This window comes from Vanacampus margaritifer, chromosome 9 (genome assembly GCF_051991255.1).
Source record: "Vanacampus margaritifer isolate UIUO_Vmar chromosome 9, RoL_Vmar_1.0, whole genome shotgun sequence".
Taxonomy (NCBI): domain Eukaryota; kingdom Metazoa; phylum Chordata; class Actinopteri; order Syngnathiformes; family Syngnathidae; genus Vanacampus; species Vanacampus margaritifer.
The window spans coordinates 11,392,022-11,405,943 of record NC_135440.1 but is presented as its reverse complement, the minus strand read 5'-3'; the positions used below and the strand labels follow the sequence as shown (position 1 = coordinate 11,405,943).

Sequence of the window (13,922 nt, the reverse complement as noted above, 5' to 3'; positions counted from 1 at the left end):
GGCAGTTCACAAAATATTTACCGTAATCGGTTGCATAATTTCTCATTTGAAATTTGAATCAACCATTACCCAAAACAACGAAGAATTAATTTTCTATTTTTATTGTTAGAATTAGCTCTTTTACTGTCAAACGTTATCCAAAAAACATCCCCTACAGTGCCAGCCGATTTCAAGCATTTTCACTCATCTTTCAAGGAAAACAGAATATTGTGTGCTATGACTACATAAACATGGTGGATACCATATGAAAGATTGGATTCCATTCTTTCATTAGAAAAAAAGTATGTTTCTACCTTATTCCATTCTTTAGTAATCACCATTTAAAAATGGGTAATTTGATTCATTGGGATTATAGTATATGTCAATAAACGTTGTTGAGAGTTAGAGTACCTAACTAATTATGACTAACTAACCCCAAACCAGTGCACCCACCCCAGAAGGTAACTAGTAGAACCCTGTTCAACTAATGTCTTGAAATTCTTTTGTTGCCAGAAAGTATTCTGCTATCATAAAAACAGACAAACAAATATGGATGCTGTATGTCAGTGGTGTCCAAACTCGGTCCTCGGGGGCCGGTAGTCCCGCAGGTTTTGGATATTTCTCTCCTCCAACACAGCTGAAGCTCATCAGCAAGCTCTGCATAAGCATGATAACGACCTTGTTGATTGGAACAGGTGCGTTGGAGCAGGGAAACCTCAAAAACCTGCAGGACTACCGGCCCTCGAGGACCGAGTTTGGACACCACTGCTGTATGTGAATACTCACAGTCAGAATGGAAAGAATCTCGTGGATGGGAAGTTCCCCCCTCAGTCTTTCTTTAAACAAGCGGATGGTCTGATGCTTCAGGTAGTAATATGACGAAATGCGACCATACGACAAAGGCTCAATCGACCGGTCATCCTTCACAAGCATAGAAATGTCATAAGTTCAACAGAAATTTGAGACAAAAGTATTTAACAAAAGGACACACCTCTTTTATTTCAATGCAGTAGGAGCACTCCAAGTCTCGTAGGCTCCTTTCCACCAGATTGGAGAGGTATTTGTTAATAGAATCATTGCTGATGTCTTCCAAGCTGTAATAACTGAACACAGACAAAACCATTTTGCAGTCAGTTTTATATAATATTTTATGATAACAACTATGTCTATTTCTTTTTTTGTTTTAACATGTTATCCCTCATCTATTAAACATATTCAAAAGGCATGTACAGAATAGAACCCTTAGATGTGTAAAGGGTAATTTTACTCGGTAAAAAGTCTGACATTGGGTGAGCATTAAAGAATTATTCTACTGGAAACACGTCTGTATACACTTTACAGAAGAAAATAATAGCCATCCGAAAGGAAAATGACCAGTCTTCACAGAAAATGACTCCCAGATTACACTATCAAACTGTGTTGTAAATAGGTTCCATATTTGGCAGAGCCATTTAAGAGTTACCACATGAGGCTTCGCCAAAGTATAATCAAAGACAATTTTTACCAGGTCAGGATTGCGCTGGATGAATGAAAGAGAAATAATACCACTCTTTATTAAAAACCATTAGGTACAAAACATCGAGCAATACTAAGTGGAAAATAACTTCAGTATGTAACGTAAAAAGTACACTGTAAGATCACACGTTGTGTTTTTAAGTTCATTATCAAATCCTGATTCTTCTTTAAACTGAAGTAGTTAACTGTTAACGAGTGTCACAGCAACCTAACCTGGGGTTCATCACCAGCCGTCTGAAAAAGTAAGTCCAAGTGATGTAGTCCATTGCATCTTGCTTGGAAGAGACGGTCCCTGCAGCTATCTCTGCATTCAAATGGTCTGACAGCACACTGAGGAGGCTGAGGATACAACAATCACTCACTTTTACATTAATCTTTACAAAATTATAATGATGGTAATAAAAAAAAAAAAAGAATCAAAATGAAGGCCTTATAACCTGTTATATAAAGCATTTACATCAAACGCCCTACTCCATGCCGAAAGTCATTCACAGGATAGATATAGATAACAATAACAACTGCATTTAACATGGAAAAAATAATTATTTAAAAAAAAAAAAAAATTCAGCCTGCTTTTCTTATATTGTTGAAGGAATCGCTAAGACTTAGAAATCGCTTCTTGCACTCACCTGGACTCAACAGGGAAAGGCTCGTAGAGAAATTTCTTGTAGAAATCTTTTTTGATGTCGTGGACAAGAATGACCGCTTTGCCCTGGTCATCAAACTGAGGCCGACCGGCTCGCCCCATCATCTGCAGAACATCTACAGAGAAATATTAAATAATATTGACTGCACGTCTATATTTTAGATTTCATGTGCTGTACACAATATTAGAGTTGCTTATTCCAAATCAGAATTGTTTGCAACCCATAGTAAAAATTAAGGAATAATTCTGAAAACAAAAAGGCAAATTACAGAAGTTGCAGAATTCTCTATGTTGATTCTGATGCCAACCTTATGGCTTTAAGAAACACTTTGTCTGAAATTGTTGTATTTTCTTTATTTTTATCTTTTATTTTTTGAATAGGCCAAATAAAGAAGAAATAATGCAGCCCTACAGGGGCCACGGTAAGTAAATGCAGTATCAGGAAGGGCATCTGGCTTAAATCTTCAAATTCAAAGAATTCCATACTGCATTGGCTGTGGCCCAAGTTAACAACTGCCTTCGGGGCTGTTAAACTACAGTTGAATGGCTTCAGGCAAGGGTTTTTAATTGTTTTACCATGATGCAGATAGAAAGAGAAATGGAGATGGTCAAGATGGTCCATTTTTCACTAACAAACTTTTGACCAGGAAAATTAAATTAGCATTAATTTTCAATAACATCAATCACATCAATTTGTTTTGTACAATGTGTAAATAATTAATTTCTCCCAGAATGCTCCTTTTGCATTGGCAAAAAAGTCTGTGTGGCACCAATAGATATAAATATATTACGGCAAAATAATAATAATAATAATTTAAAAAACACCTGTAAAAATAAAAAAATTGAAGAGTGTACTGCAATTTTGTTTCACATTACACATAACATTATATATGTTTAACATTATACATTTTTGTCCTAAATTGCGTAACAAGAACTCTTCCAAAATTAGTGTCTCAAAGATTTACAAAACAAACTACACTACTCACTCTTTTTCATGGCCTATCATTATCATTCTTCTTTTCTTTTCTTTTCTTTTCTTTTTACTCAAGCGTACTTCAGAACTTTATGCACAACAAATTTGTACCTGTAATGGGGTAGTCCACATAGCGTCTGGTTTTTCCATCAAAGTATTCAGTTCCTTTGACAACCACCAGATGAGCAGGGAAGTTTACTCCCCAAGCCAGAGTACTCGTGGCAATCAAAACCTGAGAATACACACAACAGTGATCAGTTGACAATCGTTAAATCCTGCCAATTTCAAATAAAAATAAATACATTCCCCTCTTGATAATATTTAAGTGTGACAAAAGATGGCTATATTTTAGCTATTATTTCTATGCATTTACACAAGAATGTTATACACAAAAATGAGGTACATTTTGTGTTTGACTCCACCCATTTTTCCTTTGAGCAAGAGCTTTGCAATATGTGAGTGACAGATGTGCTTGGCTGTCCAGGTGTGTCCTATTACATTGCTGATTCAAACAAATGGTACTGTATGTCTTCACTCAAATGTGTGGGGTGGATACCACGGACTTCCCATTTCTGGGTTTCCGGCCACTGCTGGCCGCCTTCCAACAATCGCACCGCTTCGCCTCCGCCCCCCAACCGCGCGCTCCCGCTCATCGGCGGGAGGGCGTCTCAGCTATCTGAAATGCTTCGGACACTGAGACAGACACTACACACTCGCAGCCGTCGACGGAAACGCGCAACCGAGGGGCACAAAGGTGGAAGCGCAAGTACTGGAACGCGGCCCACACGTCACAAACCAGAAGCGGAAACAAAGTTGATAGGTGAAAAACCAGAAATCGGAAATCCCTCTACCTCTGTGGCATATAGTCCATTAAAACATCTATACAAAGCGTTAGCAACAACATCTAGTGGGCAGGAGTGAAATAAAGGTATCATAAACTACTGGTCACAAAAAACTTCATGAAGAAAAGTACATCGGTTACATGAGAAGATGCAAATCATGCATAGGAAGGTTTATTAGCAAACAACTTCTTCTTTCGGCAAAACAGGACAAAACACTCCCTTCTGGTTGAGGTGACTGGCAAAGAAACCCTGTGGCAGGAGACCAGGACAAAGCAGCTGTAGAAATACAGCAAGATTGTACCTGGATCTTGCAGTTGACAAACAGTTCTTCCACAGTCTTTCTGTCTCGTTCATGCAGGCCAGCGTGATGCATCCCGATTCCAAATGCCAAAGTTAGCTTCAAGTTAGAATCCCGCACTGTGGCAATGATGTCCTCAATCTACAGACAAAAGAAAGTCACATAAGTATAATATTTTATACTGCAGGTGTTCAAGACCATAATTTACTTCCAACAGTGGATGATTAAGACTTTTTTTTTTAGCACAGAAAATATTCCTGGGGAATTGTACAATGCATGTATGTATAAACTGTGAAATCATTAGTGATGTAAATGAGCCGCTTGGTGGTAATACACAGTACTTCTCTCTCGTCCTGATGCAGCCACTGTTTGGGGTTGTCTTCTGTCGCCAGGTATGCAATGAGGTCCAGGGCTGTGAGTCGGGTTTGACGTCGAGATGAGACAAAGATCAGCACTGGCTTAGCTGGAGAGTGACTACGTATTGCTGTGAAGATGAGCACACCAAGTATGTTAAAGATAATTAACTCATTGAAACACAAAAACGTATAACTACGCTTTTTATGTTTTTTAATGCTAGAGCATACGGAAGGTTTTGATTGAGTTTCTGACATGAAGAGGTCGCTTAAACCAATGGTAGTTATTACCAAAAAATGGCCAGCGGGTGGCAGCGGAGTATAAGAGATCAGCCAGGACCATTTTGCAACAAGCTCTTTTCCTCAGTGTTTTCAACAGGTTTGTGAATAATGATGAAACTTAGCTATATTCTAATGCTAATTGCTGCAAAACTGAAACAGATACAAACATACTGCTTTTCCTGATAAAAGAAGAGATTCTAATCTTTCTTGTGGTAGGTTCCATGTTTTATAGCAATAGAATAGAATAGTCTGTGGACCTTGCAAAATCAGTCAAAATCCAGTAAAACAGCGAAGGGGGTTGCTTCAGTGAAAATGGATGGGAGTGAATGCGTTAAATTAAAACAAAAAATACATTGAAAATGTATTGTCATTAGTGACATTCTGATTTGTTTTGTTTGATATTAGCATTAATCCTACTAAAGCAGTTAAATGAAAATTGTCAAGAGTGTATGATATGAACTAAACAATGCAATTTCAGGTCTCTTCAGATATACCTTGGAAGGTGGGTTTGTTCATGGTGGCCATGCGGGGGCAGTAGTGCTGTCCCGGAAACCCATGAATGTGAACCTCCAGCGGTACAGGGCGAACAGAAGGACGGAAGTTAAACAAGCCCACCTGTCAAACAAAAGACAAGAAGGGTGTGGAGAAAAGCGGAAAGGGAAAAACGGAATGCATAAAGTATCATGTGAGCAGCTGGTATTACAAAGCCCCATCTGGTAGTAATGTGAGGTTTCTATCACTGTCATTGAGAAAGCGAGGCACAAATAGCTGCCGGACTGGTGCTATAAAGTCTGAAAGCTTTATGGTGGTGATGGATTTTAATGTGATTGTGGTGGTGTGCAGCAGCGCCGTGTCAACAACATTGAAATCAAATTGTGATTTAGGATGCCGTTACTAACATGTTCTGTCTTTGTGTGCATTGTGTATTTTAAACGCACTAATAAAAAATTGGACAATGGGTTACAAATCAGCCCTCCCATTACAGAAAGCAAAAAGTAAAGCAGACTCAAGGAACACAAGAATGGGCAATAACCCCATCTTGTGGCCGGACTAAAGACTCATCTCCACACATGGACAAAATGGTAGCTACCCCTCTGTTAATGAAACAAAAAACAAACGTGGGCGCAAAAATAACTTGACTCTGAAAAACGGCAGAAATAAAAATTTAATTAAAATTGTATCCAATGAAAATCAGACATTGCTTTTGAATTATAGTGCAAACGAATTATTTAAAACAAACAAACTAATGAAACACTCCCATGAACCTTAAATGTCTGAATAATAATGCACAGTTTGCTACCTGGGATCCCATTGGAATAATAGAAACTGACATCATACTATAAATACAAAACAAAAATGCAATGCAACAGCACGCAACTGTGTCACATGTATCATCTGAAGCAGTTCAGAATCAACATTTATCAAATAAAATAACAACAACAAAAAAATTTAATAAAATGCATCACACTCACTTGAGATGGTGATTATTAAATGTACAGTATTAGTGTGTATATTGCTACACGTGTGTTTTGCTAATAAAGGTTGGCTGAAGAAACAACACCGTTAGGTTATAGATTTATATAGAATGACATGGAAAAAAATCTAACACATACTGGAAAATGGAAACAGTGCAGGCAAGAGAAATGCTACGAAATGAGAGAAAAGACCTTTGAAAATAACCTCATATAATTTCATGTTACATGTTTTAGGTTAGGTAGATCAGCAGAGAAGGCCTTGCTGGCCCCCGACCATTCAGCACAGGTTCCTTACCTGTACGATTCCCAACCAGTCAGCAAGGTCTCGCGCATTAGCCAGCGCAGTGGAGAGACCGACAACTCGAACACTTTTAGAAGTGTGGGAGGAGATGAAGTTGGTCCTTGACACAATGACTTCCAACACTGGACCTCTATCTTCCCCTATAATCACACAAAATGTTGTGTTTTTTTTTTAACAGGACACGGTAGAGTGAAGATATTAAAGTTAAAGTACCACTTAGAGTTTACGGTTTTAACTAATAAAATGCACACATACATTATAAGTATTTGCCCTATTTCTGACTTTTGATTTCTTTTTTTACATACCGTATATATATATATATATATATATATATATATACACATAGAGAGAGAGAGAGAGAGAGAGAGAGAGAGAGAGAGAGAGAGAGACAGAGAGAGAGAGAGAGAGAGATTTTTTACACTCAAATGTTTCAGATTATCACCCCAATTTTAATATCTCACAAAATAAATATAATATGTAGGAAATTATGATTTGATTTTTTTAAGGGAAATATAAATCCAAACCTATGTGAACAAGTAATTGGCTCCTGGAACTAATAACTGGATGTGCCATTCTTGGCAGCAGTAACTGAAATCAAGGGTTTCAACTGTTGATGAGTCTCAGTAGAAGAGTTTGGCCCACTTTTCTTGTACAAAAGAATCCTCGTTTCCGGCGGGGATCAGCTACATCCTATTGCTCAGCTAGCTAGCTGGGGAGATGTTCAGTGGCAAACTCACTTTGTTTGCTGCTGTGTGAGACTGAATAAGAGGGAGGCTGTCATCAAACTAACGACAAATGTGTTGATAAACTGCCGTGATGGGGTTCATTGACCATACTGCTTAACAGTAGATTTAAAGCTCATTAGCTGACTAACTATTCACATACAATGTGTATCCAGTTCTGGATATATCACTTGAAGGAACCCACACAATGGCCTCCTATGACTGTGTTATTCATAATATCATTATTAACAACATATAAAACAATACTAGAAGATCAGTCAGGTGTCATTAGTATCAATCCAAACCATCCTAACATACCAAGCAGGTGGATTTCGTCAATGATCAGGATTGCTACTTTCTGAACGTAGCTTCTGTTTTGCCAGCTTCTGCTTACTCCATCCCACTTCTCTGGTGTGGTGACAATGAGGTCAGCCTGTGCTATAGCTCTCATATCTGGGGTCACATCACCTGTCAGTTCCACCACTCTACACATTGATACAGAACAGAGAACAATTTAAACCCCTCATACATTGAATATAACTTAGACACAACTTACAATAAAATTAAACCATGGAAATAATAAACATGAACATGCTTTTGTCTTTTAAAAACAAAACAAAAACATTATTCTAACACGCTTATTCTAGGGCTGGGCAATATATCGAAAAAAATATCAATATTGCGATATTGGCCCATGCAATATGCACGGAAGGAATTTTTTGCTTTTACCTCAATTTGACCAGTCAGACACAAACTTAAATGTGCATCACCATCCAAGAGCTAAACATATATCTAAGGTAATTACAATTAATTAACTAAGAATTCATTGAGCTTGCTTATTTTGCCACATGAAAAAAAAGTTATTCATTCTTTAGATGATAAAAATAATATTTCTTTAGGTAAATGTTAACTATCGCAATAATATCGATATTCATCAACTATATCGCAGATCTTTCCAATATCGTGCAGCACTACCTTATACACAAAAGAAAAAAGGATAAAATGTTTACCAAGTAAAAAAATAAAATAAAATAAAAAATAAAATCTTTGCTTTGCCTTTGTTACAGTCAAGTATCTACAATTCGGAACACTTTTCTCATGTCATTAAATATCGTGATTCTCTGCAGCACATTAAATTGTTTATACACACACAATTGGCAACATGGATGTGAACCCCATCCTGCAATATAGCAAGAATAGAATCATTTATGTATACGTTTGTGTGAACTTCATCTCGCCAAACTCACTTTTTGCCCAGTTTTTCTTCTATCCTGACTTTCCAGTCCTCAATTCTCTCTCTGACTAGAGCTTTAAGGGGGGCAATATACACCACCTGAAATCACAACAAAAAACATATACTGTAAACATTTTCGAACGAGTGAAATTTATTTGAGTTTATGGTTGCAACTAACGATTATGTCAATAATTGATTAATATGTAAAAAAAATTCAATTTCATTAAATAAGCCTTTTATTTTAAATTTCAATTTCCTTATTCAAAAACAGAACATTATTTGAAATTGAAAGTGAAGAAAATCCAGAATCATAAACTAATTATAATTCAGTTTCTGGCTTGGTACGCAACATGTCAGAAAATAGGCAAAATTATTGATCATTATTACTCACAAAGATAATTCAGTCTGTTTTCATGGAGGAAAAGGGATGGGGACCCCAGTACTAGACTGGTAAGCTCCACCTTAACGGTTCCGTTAACAGCCTTGGAGAATTTTTTAAAATATATTTTTAATTTGTTTAGGCTATATAAATCTAGACCAGCTTCCTTTTGCACTAATTGTTTATAAGTTTAATATTATAGTAGTGATTTATTCAAAACAACTTCATCCTTTTCTGTAAATCGTTTTTATGTATTTATTGTATGTTAATGTTGCAGTTGCAAGACAACTTAATTTAAAAATAAATAAATAAAGTTGTATTAATTCTAATATTTGCTTTAGGTGACATGTGCACATACTGTATCCTAAACCAAAATGAATTTGGAGATGATATCACAGCACTGGCAATAAAAAAAGAGAGAGAAAAATAAAGGCAATACATACAAAGGCCTACATACATACAAACTGAGACTGGTAGGCAAGAGTTGCATTTCTCACCTTAGCACTTGGGTACTTGTTGAAAACTCTGAACATGGCCATCTCAGCAGCTATGGTCTTTCCAGAGCCCGTTGGTGCCCCCAGCAGCACATTAGTATCAGTGTGATACAGTGTGTGGAAGATCTGTGTCTGGATGGGGTTGAAATGAGTGAACTTGTACAAGCTTTCATACTCCCGGTGTCCCAAAGCTGTCACTGGCAGCGGCTGCAGGTCCAACAGCTCTGTGAGGGAAATATAATTTGAAAATTGGAAGCTACATTTCTTGAAAATTAAAAAAAAAAAAAAAAACTAAAATCACGTACAGTTGTTTTCAGTTACCGTTGTTCATTACCAATACATTTTCAACCTTTATCTTTGTCTAATTTTTATATATCACAAAAACAAAATAGGGTGGATTTAAAAAAATCCACTTTTTATATCAACTTTACCTCATCCTTAAATGATTCAATCCATTCTAAATCTCACAATGTCAATTCAACAATTCATCTAATTTCATAGCATTTCAGAGTTAAACATCTGCTCTTTAGCATTCACAGAAATTACATTATTTGTTTAGCGTCTGGTTCTCATGAGGTTTCCTGTATGACATAATCAGTCTTGGAGAGTAACGGAATACATGTACCGCCGTTACATAATCAGATTACCCCCAAAAATTTAACTGTATTCTGTTACAGTAAAGGAAAAAAAACATGTCATCAGATTACAGGTAACTTTATTAAATGTATTAAATTATTTTGAGGGATTACAATTCCTACAATGAGAGCGAAAGAGAAAGAGCGAGAGAGATAGAGAGAGTGAGAGAATGAGCGAGTGAGCAAGAGAGTGAGACTTGCTGACGTGTCGGGCACGCGGCCTGTTTAAAAGGGTTCACGGATGCAAGGAGGAAGCAAGTGGCAACCGGTATTTACAGTTTGGAACATACTTGGACCGATTTATCTTTAACAAAGAAAAAGTTTCAGCTGAGAGTCGATCCTGTGGCATGCTACGCTGAACTTCTTGCTAGCTGCCGCTAAAACATAATGTGAGTTGTTACTGTATGTCTTCCGAACAAATATCCCTCCCACCAATTCACTATACACAATATGGCTAAACTCATGACTGGGATAAAAGTTCATTTTGTAGTTAATGTCACGCATGGACATCCTCATAGCATTATTAGTGCATGTGTGCGTTTTTTGTCCCTTTTTTCCCTATTCATTGGATATCTATCTATCTATCTATCTATCTATAAGGTGCTTTTCAGTAACAGTTGGAAAACAGCATTTGGCCTTCAATCAATCAATCAATACTGTACATGCGTTTAAATGGTTGCCAATTATACAAGGATAGGGTCCCTATCACCTGCAAATAGCAGGGGCGCACTGTATCGAAACATAAATTATGGTGATATTTATTTTTATTTTGACTTCATGAGCATACTTGGTATTGGCGTAATCCAAAGTAATCGTTACATTTCTTTAATATTATGGTAATTGGATTACGTTACTAAAATTTTTAGCAGGTAACTTGGAACTGTAACGGAATACATTTTAAAAGTAACCCTCCCAACTCTGGACATAATGTACCGGTGTGCGGTGGGTGTCGCTCAGGCAAGATAAGGTTCTGGAAATTGATGATGCAGATGGCTTCGGCACCAAGCCAACGGTCAGACACTGCTTTGATGTAGTACTGAGAGGGTAGGGGTTCAAAGATGGGAATTGTAAACACAATGTGCTGGGGTTCCCCTGTTACCACCTGAAAAAAATAAGGAACACACACAAACTCTCTCTTAGAAAGAAGCAGTCTTGATACACACTTCAAATCCTATTTTCAGTAGACAATGGATTTGCAGAATGTTCAAAGGTAGTTATATAGGGAGGATAAGAAGGAGCGTTTTCCAGAAACAAATATATACACAATTAATTCAACAAATAAGAGTTCGGTTGCCTCAATTCAATCTTTGTAATTACCATAACCTGGGTACAGACAGGCATAAAGGAATAGTAATATTTAAAATAAATAAATAAACTTTTATTAAGCACACTGTATTTTTTTTAATTAATAGTGGGTTAAAATGACTTTCATAGGCTAACAATATCACATTATATTTAGTTCCAATTAATCTTGGCTGAATCAGCGGATCTCTACGAAATAAATATATGCTGAATCACTGAACTTCAAGTTATGATCATTTTTGTTTGCTGTTTTTTTTTTTTGTTGAGGACAAGAAATAATATAATAGAATTTGTGGTGTCATAAAACCAACCTGCTTTTTTTGGAGGAGGAAATACTCAGAGTGGTAGATGTGATCATTGATTGGGTCCTCCACCCATAACCACCATGGCTCACCCACAGACCCATGTACCTAAACCATGGAAGGAAAGGAGAAAGATGTTGGATTTTGTCTTAAAGCTCAGACGGGGGCAAAGCATCACCAGTAGTTGTCATCCCTTTGAATGATGAACCAGAATGTATGATTTGTGGGTACCAAAATAGTGAACTAATGGTAAATTGGAAAATTCTCAGCTAAAACCAATAAAAATGTCCAGCCCACATTTAAAAATGAATTCAAGGATCAGTAACAAAACTAACATATTTTCATTCATGACAACAGTATAATTCCTTAAGTACTGATGTCTCTGAACGTACAGAAAAGGTATGGGATCATATCGGATTACCTGGACTGCTGCATAATACAAACAAACAAGATAATTAATTTCCAACAATTAATTAGACCTCTAACCCAGTGTTTCCCCAACCTTTACTGACTCCACTCACCCATTTTACACAGGATAAATCTCAAGGGACACCACTAAATTATTGCCTCCCTTCACTCACAAACTGTAGCTTTGAAATCTGGGCCTGCTCATTTGAACACAAAGCTGCTATTCAGTTGTATGAATGGCAAAAGGTTGCATCCTCTTCTATCGTATTGGAGGAGCATTCTATTGGTCTGACTTTCATAACATGTCACTAGCATTGATAGATGAATAAAGTTATATTTCTCATTACCAAATATTTTTCAGGCAATTGAAGTGAAATTGGATAATTGTTAGTTTTGTTTAATTGTTTATTTTTTGTTATATATTGGATCACCAAGCAGCTAATCATGCGTAGCAAATACAATTGAGTAAAACTTGTAAAAAAAAAAAAAAAAAAAAAGCATTGTTCAAATTCCTCACCACAGTCTACCATATTTACCTGATCACTCCAACGGAAGTCAGGTGTGACAATGAGACGGACACGCAGGACAGTTCTTGTGATTGGTTGAACACTGGCCTCCATTGTGATTGAAGGGATCTGATGGACACACTGTTTTACTGTCAACCCGATGTTTACATGATGCAGCATGTGGCCTGGAAACAATACACCGGGTATTAACATACTAAGACGATAAAGAAGACAGACAATATACTAAAATGGAACCAAGTTCATCATGTGCCTATGCCAAGTTGACTTGTGGTACACTGCATGCTTAGACATTGATTACTGAAGAAATGATTTCCAGTAATACATCACAAAACACCTTTTTGAATTTGATTTTAAGAACTGTATATTAGCAAGAACTATCCGCATGCATAAAAATAATTTTCTCCCAGAGTCCACCCTTATTTGATTCAACTGTTGTGATTACGCCAGAGAACACTTTAAATCGGATGCCACCACGCTTTTTGAAACTAGGTACTGTTTAATGTGTAGGGATACCACTTTGATACACACTTCTGAAATAACAAATTTGCTCAAATGACCTTTAATAAAAAATATTATTGTATGGCATTACTATTATACTACTACTACTATAGAATAATTCATAGAAAATTTTCTATAAATCTATGCTAATGTTTGCACTCAATTCTACAACATTCCTAGAAAGTTACAATTTCCCCTCACTGGTGAGTAGCCCGAATGGTGCTCATGTGGCCCTTAAGGGCCCTCTGGTGCCCTCAAGGGCACCACATTGCTGACCCTGCTGTAGACAGATCATGTCTGATATAAATGTTAATAAATGTTACATGTGTCATTATTTGGAATATGTAGCTCGTCATTGCTGAATATTTACTGTCTGTATGGATTTTTGAGTAATTAAAGTGGGCAGGAATAGATAAACATTCTCGCAAATTTGGACTGTTGCACACCCAAAAAATTTAAACGGTTACATTTAAAATGTCTTTTTACCAATTTCATCCTTCCTCATATCCTTCAGTTTATCAACAGTGAGCTTCTTCTCCTCCAATCGAGTCAGAACAATGTGGCTCAAGTTGGAGAACTGGCGAAGAGGGTGGGCAAAGCCCCAAAGCCGCTTGTCAATGACTTTACAGAGTGTGAGCAGTCGATAGGTCATGGCTGGCCAACGCTTTCTTAGAGCAATCTCAAACAATGCCCTAACAATTCGAGCAGCATTCTGAAAAGTGGCAAAAGTAAAAGAAAAACAGAAATTTATCATAAA

At 36.9% G+C, this 13,922-nt stretch overlaps 1 protein-coding gene across 2 annotated transcripts in view; it reads right to left on the bottom strand.

Moving 5' to 3' along the window:
• Positions 1-13,922, bottom strand: part of ascc3 (activating signal cointegrator 1 complex subunit 3) — a 54,430-nt gene that overhangs the window by 9,271 nt on the left and 31,237 nt on the right. For both annotated transcript variants that reach the window (XM_077574617.1, XM_077574618.1), the window contains exons 21-36: positions 13,652-13,877; positions 12,677-12,831; positions 11,742-11,840; positions 11,062-11,230; positions 9,497-9,717; positions 8,634-8,719; positions 7,705-7,871; positions 6,659-6,804; positions 5,383-5,503; positions 4,595-4,737; positions 4,257-4,394; positions 3,225-3,345; positions 2,124-2,256; positions 1,708-1,833; positions 971-1,082; positions 766-900 (exon numbers count right to left, since the gene is read on the bottom strand). In XM_077574617.1, coding sequence (XP_077430743.1) covers positions 766-900; positions 971-1,082; positions 1,708-1,833; positions 2,124-2,256; positions 3,225-3,345; positions 4,257-4,394; positions 4,595-4,737; positions 5,383-5,503; positions 6,659-6,804; positions 7,705-7,871; positions 8,634-8,719; positions 9,497-9,717; positions 11,062-11,230; positions 11,742-11,840; positions 12,677-12,831; positions 13,652-13,877 — 2,298 coding nt within the window. The remainder of the gene's footprint in view (positions 1-765; positions 901-970; positions 1,083-1,707; positions 1,834-2,123; positions 2,257-3,224; positions 3,346-4,256; positions 4,395-4,594; positions 4,738-5,382; positions 5,504-6,658; positions 6,805-7,704; positions 7,872-8,633; positions 8,720-9,496; positions 9,718-11,061; positions 11,231-11,741; positions 11,841-12,676; positions 12,832-13,651; positions 13,878-13,922) is intronic.